A 17657-nucleotide genomic window follows, 5' to 3' on the forward strand; every position below is an offset into this window, starting at 1 on the left:
GATTTTAACTGTCGGGCTCGGGTCGGGCTCGGACATAAATATTTGAATGCCTGTCGGGCTCGGGTCGGGTTCGGTTACTGCTCTGTCGGACGCGGGTCGGGCTCGGACAGAAAAATGCAGCCCGATCCGCACTCTAATGTGTGTGTGCTCCTGCGGTGCGTGAAACTAACGTGAAAACAGACTTAATTTGCCTCAAATGAAAGCATATTTACGCTGAATCATTTCCCATCACATATATAGTGTGCTATGTGCTGTTTACCATTTAGAAATTAGTAAATGTGTTAACAACTGACTGATTTCAGCTGCCACTTCAGCAGAGTAGGGGGCGGGCTCTAGATGCTAGAGAGCATTTGATTGGACAGAAGGTTTGATGAGACGGTGAAGTCTGCAAAGATGCCATCAAAATCTGTAATTCGTTTTAAGGGAAGTGAGAGACTGTAAGTTTTGATTGTTTATATCTCCTACCATCTAAATGTCTCAACAGAAATCCAGACTCATCAGACCAGGCAACATTTTTCCAGTCTTCAACTGTCCAATTTTGGTGAGCTCGTGCAAATTGTATCCTCTTTTTCCTATTTGTAGTGGAGATGAGTGGTACCCGGTGGGGTCTTCTGCTGTTGTAGCCCATCCGCCTCAAGGTTGTGCGTGTTGTGGCTTCACAAATGCTTTGCTGCATACCTCGGTTGTAACGAGTGGTTATTTCAGTCAAAGTTGCTCTTCTATCAGCTTGAATCAGTCGGCCCATTCTCCTCTGACCTCGAGCATCAACAAGGCCTTTTCCCCCACAGGACTGCCGCATACTGGATGTTTTTCCCTTTTCACACCATTCTTTGTAAATCCTAGAAATGGTTGTGTGTGAAAATCCCAGTAACTGAGCAGATTGTGAAATACTCAGACCGGCCCGTCTGGCACCAACAACCATGCCACACTCAAAATTGCTTAAATCACCTTTCTTTCCCATTCTGACATTCAGTTTGGAGTTCAGGAGATTGTCTTGACCAGGACCACAGCCCTAAATGCACTGAAGCAACTGCCATGCGATTGGTTGATTAGAATGAGAAATTGAACAGGTGTTCCTAATAATCCTTTAGGTGAGTGTACATTACATACTGCTATATCTGCTGTTAATACAAATCAAACAACAGAAGAACATCAGAAAATCACTCATTCCTTTGGACTGAATAACTCTAGTAGCTCAGTTCAGGGCTCAAGGCAACATCCTGTTTGCCCACCCGTAATGATAGCACTGCCATTCCCCGAACCCAAACCGATGCGTATGGTTCATTTACAATATACTAGCATCACAAAAGCCAGTATGAAATTATAAGAGTCAGATCATGCCCAGATTGCACGTTTTAAAAACCTATCAGCCGTATGTTTAATTACTCTTTTTAATGATCTGTTGTGAGGCATGTTAGTGTTGATCACATCACCATCATCAGCGTTGAGTGGACTCGTATCAGTAATCAAAGCAAGAGACGGATGCGGTGCTGTTGCTCAGCAACCAAAGCAGAACACTCAGAATCCTGATCAGGACACATTCTTATTAGCCTGTCATTACAGCAAAGAAGGCTCCTTTCTGCTGTTATTCAAATTAAACTCACAAGAAAGCCCTGTTTATATACAGAGAAAATATCTGTTCAAACTCCTAATTACCCTAATTATGCTTCTTGTGCGGTCAGAAAGCTGTCCCAATTCAGTCACTGAATGGGCTTTAATTTTCTTAAAGGGCCACGTTGTAATTGTTGACCATAAGCGCCACTTTCAGGCAGAAGTGAAACAAACAGTAATTATGGTAGTTGTGTGAATATGACCACCTGCAGGCGAAATAGAGCGGGGTGGCTCCGGATACGTTGGGCCTATTGATGTCCGCTCCGCTGTCCAGAAGACACTGCACCGTCTGTGGGAAAAAGCACAAACAACATCACTTAATATGATTAGTAAAAAGGACTCCTGATTCTAGTGTGCAGATGGTTTCCGTACAGTCTTGTGTCCGTTCTGGCAGGCCACATGTAAGGCGGTCTGGCCCATGGCGTCCTCCACGTCCACATTAGTCACATGCTGCACCAGGTCATGAAGAAGTTCCGTCCTGCCATTCACCGCCAGCCAGTGAATCTAATGACACGGGAGGACGAGAGAAAGAACAGACTTTTAGTAAATAAATTATATTACAGATTTATTCAAACTCAACCAGAAGGTCGCCAGCTGAAAATTTAGATTTTTTTTTTCTGGTGAAAGAAACCTATATTAAGAAGAGAGTCAAAATGACATTTTTCAGAGACAGATTACAAAGTGGTAAAGATGACAGATGAAAGATAGCAACACCATTTTATTTTTACACAGAGACTGGTAGGTTTACTAGTAACATTTATAATTATAATTTTGGCTTTTATCACTATTTATGTTTGTCTTTCTTCAGAAAATATATTAACAAAATCAAAAATTGCAGCTGAGGAAATTTGGTTGCTTTGACACAGAATGATCTAATATTAATAAATAAAAGCACACATATGCACCAAATAGGGCATAACATTATGACCACCTTCCCAATATTGTGTTGGTCCCCCTTTTGCAGCCCAAACAGCCCTGACCCGTCGATGAGACCCTAGTAGGTGTGCTGTGGTATCAATCTGGCACCAAGATGTTTAGCAGGAGATCATTTAAGTTCTGTAAGATGTGAGGTAGATCCTTCATGGATCAGACTTGTTTGTTCAGCTCATCCCACAGATGCTCAATTGGATTGAGATCTGGAAAATTTGGAGGCCAAGTCAACACCTCAAATTCCCATCAAACCATTCCTGAATCATTTGTGCTTTGTGTCAGGAGCATTATCCTGCTGGAAGAGCCACAGCCACCAGGGAATACCGTTTCCATGAAAGGCTGAACATGATCTGCAACAATGCTTAGGTAGGTGGAGCGTGTCAAAGTGACATCCACATGGATGGAGGACCCAAGGTTTCCCAGCAGAACATTGCCCAAAGCATCACACTGCCTCGCCTTCTTCCCATAGTGCATCCTGGGGCCATGTGTTCCCCAGATAAGCCACACACACACCCGGCCATCCACGTGCTGTAAAAGAAAATGTGATTCCTCAGACCAGGCCCTCTTCTTCCATTGCTCCGTGGTCCAGTTCTGATGCTCATGTGCCACTGTTGGTGCTTTCGGTGGGGTCAGGGGTCAGCATGGGCACCCTGACGCAACAAACTGAGCTGCTCTGTGTATTCTGACAGCTTTCTATCAGAACCAGCATTAACTTCTGGAGCAGTTTGAGCTCCAGTAGCTCGTCTGTTTGATCGGCCCACACGGGCCAGCCTTTGCTCCCCACGTGCATCAATGAGCCTTGGCCGCCCATGACCCTGTGGCCGGTTCTCCACTGTTCCTTCCTTGGAGCACTTTTGATAGATACTGACCACTGCAGACCGGGAACAGCCCACAAGAGCTGCAGTTTTGGAGATACTCTGACCCAGTCGTCTAGCCGTCATAATTTGGCCCTTGCCAAACTCACTCAAATCCTTACGCTTGCCCATTTTTCCTGCTTCTAACACATCAACTTTGAGAAGAAAACGTTCACTTGCTGCCTAATATACTGCACACACTAACAGGAACCATGATGAAGAGATTATCAGTGCTTTTCACTTCACCTGTCAGTGGTCATAATGTTATACCTGATCGGTGTATAAATAACAAAACATATGTATGGTTTGCACATAGAGAATGTATTTCCATTTGCATTATTTTGTTTTAGCTATGGTTACAATGTCTCATATTGTTCTTAACTGCTTTAGACATAATAGAAACTGCTTCTAAATAATATAATAATAATAATAATACCAACATTAATAAAAACAGTCAAAAGTTTAGATATACTTGCAATTAGTTTAATTAGACTAATTCAGTTTATTGTTTCATATGATTTTATTTATTAAAGTGAATTTTTATTTTATTTTTATTAATATTAACCCTAAAATGTAGGTGTTTTTTGTTTTACAAAATAAAATCAATATTACAATTCTATATTAAATATAATAATTGTCAGAAAGTGAAGGTAATAATGATTATTATTGTAATAATAATATTTCAGTCTCAATCGCAGTGTTTTATAATCATACTCACAGCAGTGAGACCTTCATTGTTGCAGATGTTCACATCAGCATTGAACTCTAACAGTCTGCCCATACACTTCTTCTGTCTGTGAAAATATAAGACAACATGGACAATAAAAATAGCATGGGTCTAAACATACATGTAATCAAAATGACTGATCAGTGAACTTTTTTTAAATGCAATTCACACAAATGCTCAGGCTATAAAAGCTTGAAGAGTTAAAGAATAATGAATGTGTATTGCTGTGCTTCCAGCAGGGGGCAGTGCTGCACGAGTTCAGAAAACCCTCCGTCGTTTACCCGTTTCTTGCAGCCAGATGGAGAGGCGTGCAGCCGGAGATATCCTGATAGTTCGGGTTCGCTCCACGCTTCAGCAGCAGGACAAGACACTCTACAGATCCACAACTGAAACAACACATGAATATACGAAGAACATATTCAATTTGTGTCATCAGAATACAAGAAATGTATTTAGAAAACACTAACACAACTGGACACTCCTTAAAGATGAGCTATTATGACACTTTATACAAGATGTAATATAAATCTCAGGTCTCTCCAGAATGTGTGTGAAGTTTCAGCTCAAAATTCCCTATAGAGCGGTTATTATACCATGATATAAATGCCAATTTTTTTAATGAAAGGAAAAACATGGACCTGCCTCAGATACTCTGCCAAAAACTAAATCATCTGTTTGGTCGCACTCGCGCTCGCATGACATTGCAGTTCTTCCTCATTATGAGAATTAATGATCTGCATGCTTTTTAAAGCCATGTCAGTCTAAACTTCTGATATATGGTTTTCTGAGCGCACACACACATACACCTGAAGCATGTGCACAGAAAGCTTTGTGTCAGACGGAGCGTCCCGTGAGTATCAAACTAAGTTCTCTTTCACGTCTTATTGCACTTAAACTGTCAAATACATACAAGGTTATGTCAAAAACACAAAATGGCATGTGTGTATTAAATCTGTGTATTTAAGTGACATCAGTGTAATATACAATACCTACTGCTATATCTGCTGTTAATATGAATCAAACAACAGAAGAACATCAGAAAACATATCTGACATATTGTAAAAAGGGGCATAATAGGACCTGTTTGTTCATCGGAGTGGTCCAAGAACCTAGGATTTGTCGTACTTAAACCACGAATATGCAAAAATGACTGGATTTGAGGAGTTTTGTGGTTGAAATTTAAAAAAGTAAGAAATCCTTCCCTCACAGGTCAATTTGACCCCATAGGAATGAACGGGGCAAAGGAATGCTTTAGAAAAAAAAATTCTAACAAAAAATACTAAACCTACCAAAATATACTGAAGTTAATTACTTTAGGACCCAGCGGAAACGGCTCATTTGCTCCATATAGAGAGGCCATCTAATGTTCCTCGCAGTGATCGGGAAGCAGACACACTCTGTCAGTTTAAATCTGGACTAAAAACGCATCTCTTTACTATGGCATACACATAACTCATTATTCATTTACATTATTGAAATCAATGGACTGATTTGTTAGGCTGCATTAACTAGATCAGCCGGAACCAGGAACACTTCCCATAACACCTGATGTACTCGTTACATCATAATGTTAGTCTCTCTGTTTATCCCGAGGTTTACTGCAGTCGGCCGGATCCAGGCCATGTCGGGATCAGATGGTGGACATGGGATATGACCAGCGCATCCCTCAAATGTCTGCAGAGAGCGTGTCAATTAAACTCTCCCAGTAAATGCCGCATCGACACGACATCCTCAATAAACCGGTCTCCGGCATGACTCCAATCTTTCGAATAATCTTACAAATATGTATTGATCAAATATGATTTCTGACCTGTAAAGTAGCCAGAATAATAATCATACACAGTCTATTCGTCTGCCAGAGGAGAACTGGCACCCCGACTGAGCCTGGTTTCCTACAGGGTTTATTTTCTCCATTCCAGTGGTGGAATGTAATGAAGTACAAATACTTTTTTTACTTTACTTAAGTTCATTTTTCAGGTATCTGTACTTTACTTAAAGGTAGGGTAGGTAGGACTGATCTAAAACACTTTTGTCCAAATTTGTTTAAACTTTCTTTATATGTGAATACATAATTAAAATGTAAGTACTCTGAAAAGGAGAGTATAAAAACCGAGTGACTCTAGACTTTTTAATGTGCAATAAACACCGCTCATTATTTTCGTTCGGGACGAAACAAATGATTGGCTTGGGCGACTGTCACTCTCTCTCGCTACCATGGCGACCACCAATTTCGTTACAGGATCTGCCCACATGCGCACGCTCGTTTGATTCGAGCAGTTCAAGAGGCAAGAAACCGAGGCAAAATAATGGCAGAGAAAGAGCATTCAAAATTCACAGTGCAGGGTTTTACAGTCAGCGAAGGCAAACAATGCAAAAAAGGAAGACAGTACGAGAAAAGGCAATGCACAGATAGTCTTTGGATAAACAAAGAAATCAAACGTGTGTAAATATCTGCGTGGCTTTTCAACGATGGTGAGAACTGAGGGACCTGATGAACGCCTCATTGCTGGCTGTATTTCTGCTGGACAGGTAATCTTTCATTTTGATTATACATTTTTTTGGTTTATGTTTCCATGAAGCATGTATCAAGAGCACATGAAGCTGCCTAATATAGCTAACATAACATTACTTAGCATAAAGTTACAATATTATACACTTAGCCATTAGTAGAGATGATAAATACTCAATATGTTTAGCTCAAGTTGATCGAATTGCGCAAAATTAACTTTAGATAGCAAAATGCCTGTGTAAAAGCCAGTACACCGCATCCAGGAACTTTTTTTAGAGCTAAGTTAGCTTTAGCTACTACTAATCAACCACACTTTCATGCAAAACACAGTATATGTTATGAATCTTACCTGAAATTCATCTTCATCACAGTATAACTGATGTTATTGAAAAAACATGATGCTACCCGTTTTCTTTGCCTTATAAATATAACTAGCTTGTTACCAAATCAAACAAAAATATATTTTAAACTTTACCATTCTTTTAGAGTACTAAAAGACATCTTATTTGTTTATATTCATACTGATAAAGTTCGATTTTTTTATTACATGTGATTGTGATATTGTCACTACATGCAACACTGCTCGTCTGAGGTAAATAATGCGTCTTCCAGCTGAGCGGCTGGTGAGGCGCGTTCGTGTGTTTAGGGGGCGTGGCTTTGGAAAGAGCCCAGAAGAGAGAAGGTGGAGTGAATAGAAATAATGAGCTGTCTTTAAAACAGTCCTGTGAGGTCTACAGACACTCAATTTTTATACTTTCTTTTTCAGAGTATTTACATTTTAATTATGTATTGATATATAAAGAAAGTTTAAACAAGCTTGGAAAAAAAAGTTTTTTAACCAATTTCTACCTTTCCTACCTTTAAGTAGAATAAATAGTGCATACTTTTGACTTTTACTTTGTTACATTTTGCAGCAAATATTATACTTTCTACTCCACAACATTTCTACAACGTTTCGTTACATTTTCTGATCAGTTTCAGGGCTCGAGATTAAGGCTTGTCCGCATAATTAGTGGATAATAATCAAGCCTGCAGTCTCCCTCTCATTTACTGAAGCTTTCGCGCCTCGATCGCCCCCCGGTGGCCGGTCCCAGTATAGCCGCCCCTCTGTGTTTTCTAATGGACGCGAGGCAAACTAAATAATAAAATTACACTTCAAATATTTTTTCGCCAAAGTTAGTTTATGTCATTGAAGGCAGTTATCATCACGATGATTTCATTTCAAGTGTTCGTTTTTAAAATAAATTTAGTTTTAAATTAGTTATCTGATGCTATAAAAACAGACGGTGTGACGTCATGATTGACAGCTGAGATCAACGTCTTCTCTGAGTGAAGTTGTCACTGAGGCACTAACAGACTTTTTTCGGAATTTTTGGGAGCAGATTGCAGCTTTAGCTTTAATTTCTACATTTCCATAACTGATTATTTCACACCAACATAATTCATTGTTCTGCATATGCGAGAGTGTGGGCGGGCTTTTGATATAGCAGCTGTACTTCCTGCTCTACTTCCTGCGCTCTACTGCGCAACTCCGGTCCCGAAATCGCTACTGCGCAGACTCGGTCCCAAGATGTCCGCGCCGTGCAGGCCGCCTGAAAGCTTCAAATATGGCAAGCGGAAACGGATGATGTCGAGTCGTCCATATTTTTTTACGGTCTATGATAATAATAGCCTATATAATGTATAACCACAGACAGTAAAAAAAAGTGTATAACTGACAGTAACAAAGTGGCGCTGTTGAAGCTCGCGCAGCCTCTCGAGGAGAAATGGAAACAAATCAGCCCTGCTCACACAGAGAAACGCAAAAAAAAAAAAATTATAGCTAAAAAACATCATATGACACGACCAAGAGTGCTGTTTTCCTAAATACCATCACGACTGATTTCATATGACTGTTAAATAAACAATTAATTAACATTAAGTCACTTACATTTTAGATGCAATATAAACTGCTTTTTGTTTTATTTCAGCAGTGAATATATTTCCAAGATCAGATTATATTTCCACATCAGAACCGTAAGGCATCTCACAGCTACAGTGTGTTACTGAATGATTCAGCGTTTGAATGAATCGGTTGACTCAAAGATTAAATTCCCTATTCGTAAACGACTGCCTCATTCATGAACGAATCAGCCATTTGAACGAATCGACTCAATGATTCACTGATTAAGCCGGCCACCTAGTGGTTTAGTTTCATGTTTAAACATTCTTTCCAACATTTCTTATTTGTATTAAATATATATATTTAAAACAATCTCATAACATTATTCAATACAGTTGTAATTTGTCCAGTGTAAATTATTTAATTTTGTTGGTAACAACCACCTCTCTGTCTGATGGTGCGCGTTCATCTCAGCCATCTCACGTGCAATGTCCGTAATAGCTGATAATAATACACATTGTCATTTTAAATCTAGCTTTACAAGCTTTCTGAACATGCTGCATGCTGCTGAATCTGCACATTAGTGCTCTTTTCTGTCGTTGTTAATTACCTCTTTAGTAAACCTATACATAACCAGCAGCACAGCTTGAATCTCTTCCATACTCGTTATAAAAAAAATTTCACCATGTAAACGACCTGACCGATTACTTTAGAGTGTGCGTCCTGACATGACGTGACGGCGCGCGCCGCGCTCATGTTGACAAAAGAGGAAAGTTAATTTTTCTGAGAGGTAAACTTTTTATTTCGTAAGTTATGAAGATAATGTTGGAATAATGACACAGCGTATATTGCCCCAGGCAGTTTTTACTTTAACTGCGCCTGACAGAAGAATTTTCTGAGATGATTATTACACTTTACAACAAATAAATAGCTTATAATATAATACTGTATTAGTCCTGGTGGCCGTTAAGAGTTGCTATGGCTACAGTTAACACACTCCAGCTGCTGGAGAAAACAGCGGCGACATTTTTGATGCGGCAGACAAACTGACAAAATGATTGCGATTGAAAGTCATCACATGTAAACACCAGATCGGTTTAGATAACGTCTCATGTAAACAGTCCACTAAATCTTTCAATCGGTACACGCAAAAATGATTACTGTCCGTCACTGACTTGGAGGAGCAGTCGCGCGCAGTCCTACATCACCGGACTAATTTGCCTAATCTTCACAGAGCTTTATTTAGCGGTGGAAACACAGACAGTTGCAGGTCTGGGGAGGAAGAAAAGTTCCTGGTACAAATTGTTCTGGGTAATTTTGGTGGAAACAGGGCTATAGTGAATGAACTGGGCTTAGTGGGCTAAGCTAAATGCTATCAGATCATCACCGCGCTTCAGAGAGAGAGAGGTGTGTGTCAACTCGTCTTAGTTAAGGGAATAACATAGCTTAATATGAAGACGCGGTGAAGTATCCCTTTAACTTTCATAGGAATTTATTTGAAAAGTTGAAACATTCATTTTGTGAGAATGTGAAAGACCAAATGACTTACTTGGCAGCAATGTGAAGGAGGCTTCGTTTAACCCGTCCGAAGGCGTAGTTGACATCAAACTTTGAGTTCAAAAGCAATTCAGAAACTGACCTAGAAGCATAAATAAATAAATATGGACATTTTAAATACAAAATAGCAATAAATAGACACAGTTGTTGCATTCGGCAGTGTGGCTGAAATAGAGGAGATAGAGGAGTTTAATTGTGCTCCAGGTTCTCACCGCTGTCTGGGGAAATAAATACATGAGATTAGCAATGTGTTCCTCATGAGAGCAGTGAGACTCACCTGTGCTGGTCAGCCATGACCATGGGCATGAGGGTGTACACGGCTGTTTCACTGTCTACAGGGACACAAACACAGGCTGTTCAAACATATCCAGTCAAACAAAACTGACACAAAACGATGGAATATCAGGTGCACTACCTTTCATTTATGCTGGATTAAAATATTAAATAAATACTGTATTACAATAACAAAAATATACTGAGAATCCTAAGAACAAAGACAAACGTACATCGGCCAGATGCGTACACTTACGAGAGCCATTCAACAATTTAGGGTACATTTCATGTCCATTGATGATAATGGTATTTTCCCTAAAAAATAAAATCTCCTCAAATATATAACAATAAAGGGAAAGCACTCAAACACATATTGTGTACACCCTATTTTGTGTCAGTGTGTTTGAAATTGCCTTGATGTCCCTTTAATTCGTTTTTTTTTTGTTTTTTTGCAGGGGGGTGTATTTGACGCGAGTGGGACAACATTATCTATATTCTTCTTATATACTTTTTTATCATAATAATAAAAATGTATTTTTCTTTTTTTTGTGGACTTTTTGAATTTGAACACATTCCTCGCTTTCTCTCTTTGTAATAGTTTAACTACAATAACCTATCAAGCTATTAATTGTTGACATTGAACAGGTTTACACAATTTTTACGATTTCAGTTCAAATATATATTTAAATTTGAGATTAATCTGATTAAGAAAACAAAATGTAGTTAGTCAGACAAGGCCTGACATTGAAATAATGCTAAGTCAAAGTTAAAATGGTGAGATTGTCAACTGTCACTGCTTATCTAAGTGCTGCAATTCTCGAATAACACACTGTGTGACTGTAAGGTTATTACATTTTGAATAACTAGAATGTTTTTATCCTATCCTTAGTTTATTATTGTTTTTCTTCTTCATCTTTTAATTTTAACGTAAATGTGTCCTGACTGGAGAATAATCCAATAATACACGTTCAGGTAATTTGGGATGGTATTGATTGACCATATATGGACAGACCGACTGAACGTGCACGTATGGCTGTAGAATGGAATCTTCATCCGGAAGCAAAAAATATTACATAGTATCCAGGGTCGCCTTGACAGCTTCACATTGTCGCATGTTTATAGATAGATTGTATCGCACGCGTGTGTGTGTGTGTGTGTGTGTGTGTGTGTGTGTGTGACGTCTCACCTTCGGGGAGTTCCACGGTCCTCGCGCGGCGCAGAGAGCGCGTCAGGCGATTCAGCTGTACATTAAAATGCTCCATCGCCCGTTCCATCATATGAGTATCCAATACAGAAGATCAGCTCATGGGACGCTTACTCACACACGAAAAGCCAACGCCTCTCTCTCTTCCTAGGCTGTCTTCATCACTCATTCCACCGCACAATATCCCTCCATCCCTCTATGATTCATTTTGGGACAATATTTCCTCATGCTCATGGTGTCTTTCTTCCTGTTTTCATTGTAATGCATTATGGGAAGTGTAGTCTTACTTGAGACACGTGTGGAGGTAAAGGGTCAACTGACGCTATAACATTAATCGGTCTTTAAGCAGGTTATAAACACGTCATATTCACAATTTAAAGGTATTCAAACCTTCTTCTTTTTTTGTGGAACACATTACAGTAATTATATTATAATTAATCTAGTAATTAAAGAAGCTTTTAATTGTAATATACAGTACTGGGTCCAAAAGTGATGTCTGGCCAAGGAAAACTTGACATCCTCAGCCTTTATTCAAATATTATTTAAAAAAATGTGTTTTTGTGAGCATATTGCGTAATTGTGCTTGGAGTTTATTGTTTTATTTGTGATAATTACACAATGAAACATGACAAATTATTTTTGGCCCTGCTGTCATATTTTTTTCTGTTTCTCTGTTGTTGTTGTTGTTCATCTTTTGCATAGTAAAAAAACAAAAAATAAAAAAAAAACTGTAGCTTGCCAAATAATTTTGTCAAATACCAAAATACCATAACCAAGTTTAGTGTTTTATTCTTCCTTCATATTTAAAATGTTTAACAAATATATAAAATATTTCCTTGTATTCTGATGGTTTAATCAAACCAGGTCATTGAAAACAAACACTGGATGGACACTACTGTACAAGGTCACAAATATTAATGTTATTGTCCACCAAAACAAAGAATCGACTGTCTTCTCTGTTGATGAGGGCGGGGCCACCTGTCACTCACATGAGATCCACCAATAGCAAACCGCACCCATCCAACATCCAATCAATTCCCCACAGACTAAAACAAGCCCCGCCCTACATTTCTTCTTCTTCCAGAAGCGTGTCACTCAAATATACGGCACTATAGAGAAAGAAAAGACCAACGCAACTTCTGTTTCATGATGACTTTAAAATCTTAAATTCACTCTTCAAAATGTAAGGCCTTAAAGCCACTAAATGTAATTTTTCACCGTTAGAGGTCGCTTATTTAAAAATAAGGTGTAGCTTGATGACGCCATGATTTGGCGGAGCTTTTATTCTGTCACACGAGCGCTTCCTCTTCTTCCACTCATGTGTGTGTGGAACGCGTGGCTGTTTTATCAAATCACACACATTTGAGTGCCTTAAAGTGATGTTATAATGTGACTTTGTGCGTTCGCTCGCCGCTACTATGAGACACTTGTTCACACTGCAGTGAGTGAGATCATATTAGGCGGTAAAACATGGTACTCTGTGCGATAAATCAACAACACCAGATTTAAACAATAAGACTAACTGTGTCGAGCTGGAGAACAATCATTAGTTTCTGTCCATCAATGATCCTAACAGTGTCTAATAAAAAACATCAGATATTAAATTAGCTTTGGTGTTTTCCGGAAATCGAGGGTAACGCGGGTATGATGATGGCATTGACAGGCGAAGCACACACACCGCCCGTCCTGGTCAAAATCGCTTATTTCTCTGCATTTAAACATTCTTGGAAACATTTGGGATAGTGTAAGTATAAGTAAACAAAATATTTAACACTGTTCTAGTGTTTTTTGGATATTTTAAAACAATAATTTTACATATTGTGCCTTTAAAGCAACAGCGCAAAACTTCAGTGAAATGCTAACTGAAGTACTAGCAACATAGGAATGCACATTTTAACAGTGTTGTCTCTAATGCAGGGGTTTTCAAACTTTATGATCTAAAGGACCCCCCAAATATGATAAACCTTTTATGGGACCCCGTTCTTAAAATCCATCTATATGTGACCCTGGACCTGCACGGGTCACTTTTTTAAAAATTAAAATGTATACATATATATATATTCACGGGACATTATATTTACTTAATATCCTAATGATTTTTGGCGTATAAGAACAATTTATAATTTTTACCCACACAAATGTATTGTCGGCTATTGCCACTGTGCCACTTATGACTGGTCTTGTGGTCCTGGGTAACATATTTTTATGTATGAATTTATGTATTTAAAAAACATCTTAAGACACATCTTTTCCAGTTGACCAATACAGAATAGCACTTACTGATCACCACAGCAACGACCAAAAAGCGCACACTCCTGGATCATATCTACGTCTCTCATCCGGATTTGTGCCTTCAGGCGGGTATCTTACATAGTTTTCATAGCTATCCAAATCCGGTGTACTGTATTTTGCGTACGTGAGTTTTTGTTGTAGATGTCTATTGCTGCGCGTTTAGCTAGAATGCCATAGTTTTTTGTATGTTTGTATTCACAGTTTTTGTTGTAGATGGCTATAAAAAATAAAAATAAAATGGTGTACTGTGCTAATTAATTGAGACTCCTTACAGCTCTTACAGGTTGTTGGCCTTGTTTGTTTCGTTGCTTCTATTGCTCTCCCCTTTTTTTGTAAGTCGCTTTGGATAAAAGCGTCTGCTAAATGATTAAATGTAAATGTATGAAAAAAACATTTAAACTGTTAGATAAATAGTAAGTGTGACATTATAAATACAACTTACTGTTTCCAAACCTAAATTGACTATACTTAAAGGGGGGTTTCAGTCAATCTCATGTCAATCTTGAGTACCTATAGAGTAGTATTGCATCCCCGAAAAGTCTTTAGTTTTATTATATTTATAAAAGAAATGTAGGCTGTACCGAGTCTTTCCGGAAAAAACGAGGAGGCGTATCGTGTGGGCGGAGCTAAAGAATAACGAGCGCGCAAAGCGGTGACGTCCTCAAGCGTGGAGAAACCCATGGCTATCTCAGCTAATACAGATAATATATTATCCCCCCCCCCCTTTAATGTTGAATGTATAAACCTGAAGAACATTTTCCATTAAAAATTATTTGTATAAGAAACTTTCACAATAATTGTATGTAAGCATCTTATTGGACTGTAGTGAGAAAAACGTCTTAAATTCCATTAGAATGAACGGTAGACTTTAACCCTTCGCTTTGTTATTTTAGTCCCTGACATTTTCTGGGGACCTCTTAGAACCTTCTGGAGGACCCCAACACCTGGTCTAATGTGCAATTATGTTATGTTTAACCAATCAGGTTATCAAATTTTTTGTATTGCATATGTCATGTAGCCTATTTTATAGTGTGTTATTGATTTGTTCTGTGCTTTATGTCACGGCTGAGCACCTCTGGCCCACGAGATCCATTTTAGTGGATCTCTAAACCTAATCAAACACTCCTGAACCAGCTAGTCAAGCTTTTCAGCATTACTAGAAAGTATGTTTACATGACAATGATGTACTAAAAACAGAAACGTTTTTCAGAATGCGGTATAATTAAACCATGCTATATACTGTAAGTAAAGTCAGTATATGAATGTCTCAGGTCTGCATCCTTGCCATGTAGAGAATCGTATAGAGTAGTGTTATGAGTATCTCTTCATACAAAATGAAAAATGTTTGATTAACGGTGGAAGAACATAAGAGGATGTTTGAGGTTCTTAAAACAATGGCATCAGAGCACATTTTTAAACTGTGATGCTTCTTTTAGGACTAGGACTTTTATTTTGAAGATTTACCTCCTGCTCATTCAGAATAATCTCTACTAGTTCCTATTGGTGGGATTACACAGATTAGCAAATTATAAAAGTCATGCAAAATCAGCATGTACCTCTTGTCAAAATATAAAGCCATGCATTTGTTTAATCTGACTGAAGGTGTAATATTTTTTTAAAAGCCACTGATCGTAATAGTTGTATTACTGGAATGGTAAAGGAAGATGATGAGGACTATGAGGAAGAGGAGGAGGAAGATTATGAAGCTGAAAACAGAGGGAACATTTCAATGGTCTTTTCCGTCATCTCCAGTGTTTTGTCTGGTGAGTTTATGAATGCATAATAAAGGCCAGGTTTAAGAAATAGTCTGGATGTGGAGACAGTAGCAGTTTTCTGTTTGCATTAAATAAAATATCAGATATAATGCTGTCCAAAATAATCATATCAATTTCAGGGCATTACAATATTTATGCATCGTAACAGATTTAGTTTCTGAATATTTTATTTAGTGTAGCTGGACAAATATTAGGGGTAATATAAAAATGTAAATATATGATTGGCATCTGCTAGATATTATGCATGATAATTCAAATACTGAACAAAGTCACTTATAGATGCATACAAATACAAACAACAACGCAACTAAATAATCAATCACTGCTTTTATTTGTAAACTACTTTATTTCATATTCACAGACTAAAGCATTTTGCATTTTTATATATATATACCGATCAGGTGACGCAAATAGCACTGATGATCTCTTCATCACGGCTCCTGTTAGTGTGTGCAGTATATTAGGCAGCAAGTGAACATTTTGTCCTCAACGTTGATGTGCTAGAAGCTGGAGAAATGGGCAAGCGTAAGGATCTGAGCGAGTGCCAGATTGTGACGGCTAGACGACTGGGTCAGAGCATCTCCAAAACTGCAGCTCTTGTGGGCTGTTCCCGGTCTGCAGTGGTCAGTATCTGTCAAAAGTGCTCCAAGGAAGGAACAGTGGAGAACCGGCCACAGGGTCATGGGCGGCCAAGGCTCATTGATGCACGTGGGGAGCGAAGGCTGGCCCGTGGGGTCTGATCAAACAGACGAGCTACTGGAGCTCAAACTGCTCCAGAAGTTAATGCTGGTTCTGATTGAAAGCTGTCAGAATACACAGAGCATCTCATTTTGTTGCGTATGGGGCGGCATAGCCGCTGACCGGTCAGGGTGCCCATGCTAACCCCTGACCCCGCCGAAAGCACCAACAGTGGCACGTGAGCATCAGAACTGGACCACGGAGCAATGGAAGAAGGTGGCCTGGTCTGAGGAATCACGTTTTCTTTTACATCACATGGATGGCCGGGTGTGTGTGTGTGGCTTACCTGGGGAACACATGGCCCCAGGATGCACTATGGGAAGAAGGCAAGCCGGTGGAGGCAGTGTGATGCTTTGGGCAATGTTCTGCTGGGAAACCTTGGGTCCTCCATCCATGTGGATGTTACTTTGACACGCTCCACCTACCTAAGCATTGTTGGAGATCATGTTCAGCCTTTGATGGAAACGGTATTCCCTGGCAGCTGTGGCTCTTCCAGCAGGATAATGCTCCTGACACAAAGCACAAATGCTTCAGGAATAGTTTGAGGAGCACAACAACCAGTTTGAGGTGTTGACTTGGCCTTAATCTCAATTAAGAAAACCAAAATAGGCCTGTACAAGTTGGCATTCAAATTACAATCTTGTAAATCGAATGCCAACTTTTTGCGGCTTTGTTTTTGTTTTCTTAATTGAGATTAATTGAGATATAGTTATATACACCAATCAGGCATAACTTTATGATATCCTTATATTGTGTTGGTCCCCCTTTAGCTGCCAAAACAACCTTGACCTGTCTGGGTATGGGCTTCCATGGATTGGACTTGTTTGTTCAGCGCATCCCACAGATGCTCAAAATAATTGAGATCTGTGGAATTTGGAGGCCAAGTCAACAACTCGAAGACACACAAAAAAAATATTAAAAAGAGAAGTACGAACAAACAAACAAATAAATAAAAAATAAAGCTAAATGAATAAATAAATAAATAAATAAATAAATAAATAAATAAATAAATAAATAAATAAATAAATAAATAAATAAATAAATAAATAAATAAATAAATAAATAAATAAATATGCACAGGGCAGGCTCAAAATAATAAATAATATCCTTCTATCATATCATCATCAGAGGCCCTCTTACGAAAGGAAAATATATTTACCAATATATTATTTTGAAATATATTATAATATATTGTAAATACATGGAATAATATATTGATGGTATTATACAATATATTATATAGTCCTGTAATATATTGCAAAATATACAAATGATTGCCGCTTTCATATATTGTAATATATTGGA

General features: G+C 38.6%; 1 protein-coding gene across 2 annotated transcripts in view; it reads right to left on the reverse strand.

The window, feature by feature from the left end:
* The window catches only part of hace1 (HECT domain and ankyrin repeat containing E3 ubiquitin protein ligase 1), a 44247-nt gene extending 32450 nt beyond the window's left edge, over positions 1 to 11797 (reverse strand). For both annotated transcript variants that reach the window (XM_067449376.1, XM_067449375.1), the window contains exons 1-7: positions 11530 to 11797; positions 10348 to 10402; positions 10063 to 10152; positions 4404 to 4508; positions 4114 to 4189; positions 1984 to 2115; positions 1818 to 1900 (exon numbers count right to left, since the gene is read on the reverse strand). In XM_067449376.1, the coding sequence (XP_067305477.1) occupies positions 1818 to 1900; positions 1984 to 2115; positions 4114 to 4189; positions 4404 to 4508; positions 10063 to 10152; positions 10348 to 10402; positions 11530 to 11620 (632 nt within the window). In that variant the 5' untranslated portion in view covers positions 11621 to 11797. The remainder of the gene's footprint in view (positions 1 to 1817; positions 1901 to 1983; positions 2116 to 4113; positions 4190 to 4403; positions 4509 to 10062; positions 10153 to 10347; positions 10403 to 11529) is intronic.
* Between the last annotated feature and the right edge of the window lie 5860 nt (positions 11798 to 17657).

This window comes from Pseudorasbora parva, chromosome 7 (genome assembly GCF_024679245.1).
Source record: "Pseudorasbora parva isolate DD20220531a chromosome 7, ASM2467924v1, whole genome shotgun sequence".
Taxonomy (NCBI): Eukaryota; Metazoa; Chordata; class Actinopteri; order Cypriniformes; family Gobionidae; genus Pseudorasbora; species Pseudorasbora parva.